Raw genomic sequence first — 7790 nt, 5'->3', positions numbered from 1 at the left:
GGGCATTTGCCAATGGGAGAGGTCTGTACTTTAAACATTTCTGTTGAGGAAGTGATTTTTCGGATTTACAGAAAAAAATACCACTTTTCAGAAGCCATTTTATTTACATAGAATCCTAATTACATTGCTGCAAGCTTATTCGTTCCCAGTCATCACTGTAAGATGGCTGCAACTTATGCAGCAGTTCTGATCTCAAGAGATTTGGACCATCACTGCCAATCTCAGGAGCAGTAACCAATAGTAACAGCAGCAATTGCCTTGTCACCAGCCACGTTCCATATGACAGGTCAAGGGTTCAGAGGTCATGGTCAATGAGGCAGCACAGGGTCCACATGGGCAGAGATGGTCACCAACCTCAGTATCACTAAGCAACGGGGCTGAGGCTCTTGCAAATGCTTCATTCTACACATCTCGAGCCTTTTAGAAAATACTTTCCAAGTGGCCAGCTGAGAATGTGCTGCCAGTGACCATCAAAGCCACAAATTGTTTTGACCTCTGCCTCCTTTTGAGCTTCGAGAAAGCGAGGACTGCCAATGCGGGACAAGAGAGTCCAAAAGTGTGGCGCTGGAAAAACACAGCTGGTCAGACAGCATCCGAGGAGCAGGAGAGTCCTGATGAAGAGCTCATGCCAGAAACATCGACTCTCCTGCTCCTCAGATGCTGCCTAACTGGCTGTGCTTTTCCAGCACCACACTTACCGACTCCTTTTGAGCTTCATCTCATTCCACATGAGATCCCCAAAGTGCAACCTGCATTTCACTCTCTGAATTCACAGATGGTTTGAGTGCAAGGCATTTTGAGGCCAGTCAGATCCAGTGAGGTCTTACTCTTGCTGCTGTGACTGCATTTACAGTCATAGAGTCAAAGAGCTGTACAGCACGGAAACAGACCCTTCCGTCCAATTTGTCCATGCCAACCAAATATTCTAAACTAAGCTAGTCCTCTTGCCAGCACTTGGCTCTACTCCCTCCAAACCCTTCCTATTCATATACCCATCCAGATGCCTTTTAAGTGTTGTAATTATACCACCCTCCACCACGTCCTCTGGCAGCTCATTCCATACGTGTATCACCCTCTGCGAGAAAACGTTGCCCCTTAGGTCTCTTTTATATCTTTACCCTCTCACCCTAAACCTATGCCCTCTAGTTCTGGACTCCTCCATCCCAGGGAAAAAGTCCTTATCTATTTATCCTATCCATGCCCTTTATGATTTTATATACCTCTATGAGGTCACCCCTCAGCCTCCAACGCTCCAGGGAAAACAGCCGCAGCCTGTTCAGCCTCTCCCTATAGCTCAAATCCTCCAACCCTGGCAACATCCTTGTAAATCTTTGTAAATCCTTCCTGAACCCTTTCAAGTTTCACAACATCCTTTCCGATAGGAGGGAGACCAGAATTGCACACAATATTCCAACAGTGGCCTAACCAACGTCCTGTACAGCCGCATCGTGATCTTCCAACTCCAGTACTCAGTGTTCTGATCAATAAAGGAAAGCAACTATCCTATTTACCTGCGACTTTACTTTCAAGGAGCTATGAACCTGCATTCCAAGGTCTCTTTGTTTAGCAACACTCCCTAGGACCTTAACATTAAGTGTATAAGTCCTGCTAAGATTTGCTTTCCCAAAATGCAGCACCTCACATTTATCTAAATTAAACTCCATCTGCCACTCCTCAGCCCATTGGCCCATCTAATCAAGATCCCGTTGTAATCTGAGGTAACCTTCATTCCAATTTTGGTGTCATCTGCAAACTTACTAACTATACCTCCTATGTTCATATCCAAATCATTTATATAAATGACGAAAGGTTGTGGACTCAGCAACGATTCTTGTGGCAGACCACTGGTCACAGGCCTTCAATCTGAAAAACAACCCTCCACCACCATCCTCTGTCTTCTATCTTTGAGCCAGTTCTGTATCCAAATGGCTAATTCTCCCTGTATTCCATGCGATCTAAACTTGCTAACCAGTCTCCCATGGGGAACCTTGTCAAACACCTTGCTGAAGTCCACATAGTTCACGTCCACCGCTCTGCCCTCATCAATCCCCTTTGTTACTTCTTCAAAAAACTCAATCAAGTTTGTGAGACATAATTTCCCATGCACATAGCCATGTTGACTATCCCTAATTCAAGAACTCAAGGTGGTGAAAGACACAGGTAACATCCAAGCTGATCCTGCAGTGGTCACCAAGCAGCATGGATTTCATTCTCTTCACGTGCAAATTGTCTGTCACCACCATGTATTTTATCAAGCACGTGTGCAAAAGATTTCTTGGACGTCACTATGAATTTTCTGTCCTGCATCAGTAAAGGCTCCCTTTAAGCAAAATGTGTGATGACTCCTGAGAGCTAAGATCAAGGGTCCTGACTGGTGAAGACTCTCAGGATCTCTACCAATGATTCTGAGGATACTAGATGTTTTATCAACACAAGGCTGAGTCGTCAGCTTGCTAAACATGAAATTCAGATATGTTGCCAGGTGTGGGGTGAGTGGGGTCCGGGGGCGCGGGGGTTGTGGTTGGAGCTAGTGAAGTAAAAAGGGTGTGGCTACCTTGCATAAGCAAATGTCCTCAGAAACATCATGTTCTGCTTTTCTTTGTGTGTCAATGCAAAGAGAAATGAAGTTTTGTGAAGAGAACGGTATCGATTCCTTGGTATCTTCCAAGGAGCTAGACAAAGAAGTGGGCAGAGAGGCTGCAGCTATATATCTGCCCTCCAGGTTGGCTTTCTGAGACATGGTTCAGAGAAGCTACAATCCGAAAGCTACATAGCCCTGAATGTTTTGGACCTCCCTCATTTTTACTTGGTCAATCACAAACAAAAACTCTGCCCATACAGTACTCTGAGGGTGCCAATCTGATAAAGCTATGGTGCACAGGGAATCAGAATGCATTAAAGAAGATGTCATTTCCTTATTTACTATTTCGCTCATGAGACAACAATTGTATATGGTTACAAACGAACAAAATAAACTCCTTGTACCACAAAGAAATCTTTCCTAGCTTACTATTATTTGATGTGGTGATACAGCTCTGGTTTAAGCAGAGATAAAGGTGGGCTACTTCTTCTGTAGCTCTGAGATGAGATGGCCATGAAAGATTTATAAAAAGACTATGCAAGGGCAGACTTGGTTATTCTTTCCAAACATGCTCATTGCCTCAGGAAATGCTGACAGATTCATAGACCTTTCTCGATATTGCTTGAGGAATTTCATTGTCATGAACAATATCCCAAGACTCAGCATTTACGTCCAGCTGAGTACAGCTTGGTGAGATCTCTGTCCTAAGAAAGGAACTCTCCAGTACTACCCATGTCTCCAGTACTTGTAGCTACTCACTATGATGTGTGTTTTGTTGTGTGATAATCTTGTTCTCTCGAGTACAATACCCAACAAGGAGTGTGAATGGTGAGCATGAGTCATGTGACATTGCACCACTCGGAATGCCCCTTTCCCATCAGAATCCCTTTCCTCCTGAGCTGTACATTTCATCACTCATGTATAATGAAAGGAACGAGCTAGTGCTGACTTTGAGAAAGACGATAATCTCCACATCGTGCATATATCAGGACAGTTCAGTTAATAGTGACCTCAGTTTAACATGAGTGAATTAATTGTCGAGTGACCCTACCATGTGTAATGACATCAACCTAAATCTGAGCTAACTGTCCATTGCTGCATATTTAAAAATCACACAACACCAAGTTAAAGTCCAACAGGTTTATTTGGAAGCACTAGCTTTCGGAGTGTTGCTCCTTCATCAGGTGGTTGTGGAGTATAAGATCGTAAGACACAAAATTTATTCTGTCATTCTAAAAGATGAGAGAGTTAACAAATAATTCAGGTCTTTTTCAATGTATCATTTCAGTTGCATCACACTGTAAACTTTTGCTATAAATTCTGTGTCCTACGATCTTATACTCAACAACCACTGATGAAAGAGCAGTGCTCCGAAAGCTAGTGCTTCCAAATGAACCTGTTGGACTGTAACCTGGTGTTGTGTGATTTTTAACTCTGCTGAGGAAGGGGAAACCATCTAGCCATCAGCGGGGCACCCAGTAACTGAGCAGAATGAGAGAGACAGAGATGACGGGCTCACTGACCTTCTTTACAACCAAGGCCGTTCTCATGCAGGGTGAAGCCATGGCGACACTGGCAGATGTAACTCCCGAGCGTGTTCAGACACTCATGCTGACAGCCACCGTTACCCACCGAGCACTCGTCTTTATCTGGAAGCCAGAGGTTTGTAAATCGGGAGTTAACAACACGAGACCAAACCTCACTTGACCAAGACATTCTGCTGTGTGATCAGAGGCTCAGCCAACAGCGAACGTGCCCCAAGATAGGGTATGTCGCCAAGTGTAAAAACTGTGGCTCTGAACAAGGAACCCCTCCCCAACGCAGGATGGTCACCCAACCCTCACCCTGGGATAGTCACTCTCACCTCACTCATAGCCAGCATCTCAAGGAAGCCAATCAGTCTGGGCATCATTTCCTATATCCTGATTAGCTGTGCCTATAAATATCATCTTTAGCGTTTGTGTTTCAAAATAGCAATATTTGGGCATTGGTCATGTTTGTGGCAGGTCCTTTTTAAAGAAACGTGAGACAGACGGTCCCCTCAGAACAGTGACCAAACTTAACGTGTCAGAGGGCAGGTGACTGTGGACCCTGGAGTGTTAATGGCAAATTGTTTACCATGGTGGTATACAACAAGTGCAGTAAACATTATAGCATGTATTAGTTTCAGATAATCATGGCTAGATTTCAGATTTAGAAAGCACAGAGATTTGAAAGCTTTTCAGGCAGTGCAGAAGAGACCTACCAGGGTTAGACACAAAAGTCATTCCTCTTCTGGAAAGGAATTTGTTTTAGAGCAGGTAAAGGAAAACACAGTTAATTCAGTCAAAAGGTTTAGTGTGTCTAACTTCCAAAGCAGGTTAGAAATCTGCAGGCTTTTCGGAGCTGAGCAAGTCTAAGCTCTTGGTTTTGTGAGTGAGTATTTGTGCAAGATGACTCCACAGTTCACAGGACAGAAACTGAAGAGTCAATTAAGTAGAACTTAAAGATTTGATATTGAGCAGTAGTTTCTCTGGGTGAGTCTTTGTAATGGATAATGTCAGGAAACAGGTTGAAAGCTTTGTTTTGCTGTGTTTTAAGATCTTTCCTAAAGTTTTATATTTAGATAGTTTGGCTTTTAATTTACTTTTCCTTTCATGTAATAAGCTTTTGTTGTTAAAGAAACTCTGTCACTTCATGTGAATATGATTAACAAAAAAACAACACAAGCCAGAATTCATTCTGGGACCCAACATGTTGAGCTGGAATGTTAAGTTAGCCTTAACAAGTATGACCTCCATTGGGTATCTCCAGAAAGCTCTCTGCTGAGTCCTTCAAAGGTGGGGAGAAAGTGAGATCTGCAGATGCTGCAGATCAGAGCTGAAAATGTGTTGCTGGAAAAGCGCAACAGGTCAGGCAGCATCCAAGGAACAGGAGAATCGACGTTTTGGGCATAAGCCCTTCTTCAGGAATCCTGAAGAAGGGCTTATGCCTGAAACGTCAATTCTCCTGTTCCTTGGATGCTGCCTTGAAAGGTGGGAGCAGGGCATCCAGTGGGATCAGTGTGGAGACTGGTGACTTTCTCCTGGCTGTTGTGAGGTGATTTGCAGCACTTCTTTACAAACTGCCCCTTTGAGGGTCAATTGAGCAGTTGGAGTAGGGACTGGTTACACTCAGGGCTGGCATTTTCAGGAAATAGGGCCTCTAATGCAAAGAGGTTTTGGGACTAAGGTCCTTTAACTGCAGCCAATTTGCTTTGCGTTGCTCCCAGGGGTCTTTGCTGCTCCTGTTCCACTCTGGCCATCTCGCCCCCTGCTCAACTGAGTGACCCAACCCTCCTATTGTGCTGGGCCTTCCAACTGAAGCCAGACTCACCTGAGAAGAACTGGCCTTTGAATCCTTTCTTGGACACTGTGTTGTCAGACTTGAACTCGATCCTCATGTTGTTGAACTGCGACGTGATGATGTCGGGCTTCTCAGAGCCACAGAATCTGCCATGTAGTTTGGATTCAGAGGACAGGCCGCTGTGAATCTCCACATAGTCATACTTACAGACCTGGCAAAGGAAGCACACGGCGTGTTCCCTCAGTATGTAATCCACAGCCTCTCACTACACAGAAAACAACAGCCTAATCCTATTCAGACCGACTTTCAGAAGCTCGATCTGAGCCTGCCCTGAATAGAATCATCAAGTAGTTACTCTGCAGAAGGCCATTCAGGCCATCGTGCTAGTACAGGTTATATCATCTTGTGCCAATCCTGTCTCTGCCTTTTTCCATTTGCCAGGACACCACACCTACCCAAATAATCCCAATGCCCCCCATCTTGAAAGCCTGGATTGAACCTGCTTCCACCACACACCCAGGCAGTGCATCCCACACACTAACTACTTGCTGAGTGACTGTCTCCTCTCCTTATACCCAGTGCTTGGGGTAGCACTGTAGCTCAGTGGTTAGCACTGCTGCCTTACAATGCAAGGGACCCAGGTTCGATTCCAGCCTCGGGTGACTGTCTGTGTGGAGTTTGCACATTCTCCCCGTGTCTGCGTGGGTTTCCTCCGGGTGCTTCGGTTTCCTCCCACAGTTCAAAGATGTGCAGGTCAGGTGAATTGGCCATGCTAAATTGCCCTTAGTGTTTAGGGAAGTGTAGGTTAGGCGCATTAGTCAGGGGTAAATGTACAGTAATAGGGTAGGAGAATGGATCTGGGTGTGTTACTCTTTGGAGGGTCAGTGTGGACTTGTTGGGCTAAATGGCCTGTTTCCGTAATGTAGGGAATCTAATTTAATCTTGGATCTGTGAGATTTGGCATTACAGAGATTATAGACACTGTTCCTGGTGATGTGAGGTCACAAATCATAGAATCCCTACAGTATGGATACAGGCCCTTCGGCCCAACAAGTCCACACTGACCCTCTAATGAGCAGCCCACCCAGACCCATTCCCCATTACACTATGTTTACCCCTGACTAATGCACCTAATCTACACATTCCTGAGCACTATAGCATGGCCAATTCACCCTAACCTGCACATCGTTGGACTGTGGGAGGAAACCAGAGCACCTGGAGGAAACCCACGCAGACACAGGGAGAATGTGAAAACTCTGCAGTCACCCGAGGCTGGAATCGAACCTGGGTCCCTGGCACTGTGAGGCAGCAGTGCTAACCACTGAGCCACTGTGCCACTCATTTAGAAGCTGCTTTCTGAAGAAGGGTTACACCCAAAACATTGACTTCTCCACCTCCTGATGCTGACTGGCTTGCTGTGTTCCTCCAACCTCCCGCTTGTCTATCTTGGATTCCTGCATCTGCAGTTTATTTTTTGTCTACTAGTCTCTATTACTTAGTGACTGTTCCACATGTATTGGTGAATTATTCAATAAACCATCATCAGCAATCACTTGCAAACAAGAATTGAACACATGCAGCATGAGGAATGTGCACAGCTGAATTTGGAATCGATAGGTACTGAGGGGGGTGTCAACCTGAACCTCTTCAAAACTGGACAAAGAAAAGGTGATAAATTCAGAAGTGTGTCTGTGTGCATGCTTCAGCTGTGTGTGTCTGCGAGCGTGTGTGAGAGGGGTTTGGAGTGTTGGACAGGAGTGTGTGTGTGTGTGTCTGTGTGTGTGTGTGTATGTGTGTCTGTGTGTGTGTCTGTGTGTGTGTGTGTGTGTGTGTGTGTGTGTATGTGTGTCTGTGTGTGTGTCTGTGTGTGAGTGTGTGTGTGTGT

General features: G+C 45.2%; 1 protein-coding gene across 1 annotated transcript in view; it reads right to left on the bottom strand.

Annotated features, from left to right (window-relative positions):
• Positions 1 to 4096: 4096 nt before the first annotated feature.
• The window catches only part of LOC122547420 (tolloid-like protein 2), a gene marked incomplete at its 5' end in the record, with an annotated part of 16016 nt that continues 12322 nt past the window's right edge, over positions 4097 to 7790 (bottom strand). The window contains 2 exons of the mRNA XM_043686043.1: positions 4097 to 4230; positions 5936 to 6116. Of these exons, the coding sequence (XP_043541978.1) occupies positions 4097 to 4230; positions 5936 to 6116 (315 nt within the window). The remainder of the gene's footprint in view (positions 4231 to 5935; positions 6117 to 7790) is intronic.

The sequence above is a fragment of the Chiloscyllium plagiosum genome, unplaced genomic scaffold (assembly GCF_004010195.1).
Source record: "Chiloscyllium plagiosum isolate BGI_BamShark_2017 unplaced genomic scaffold, ASM401019v2 scaf_15432, whole genome shotgun sequence".
Taxonomy (NCBI): Eukaryota; Metazoa; Chordata; class Chondrichthyes; order Orectolobiformes; family Hemiscylliidae; genus Chiloscyllium; species Chiloscyllium plagiosum.
The sequence above is the reverse complement of the archived record's forward strand: the minus strand, read 5'-3'. Positions and strand labels throughout refer to the sequence as shown.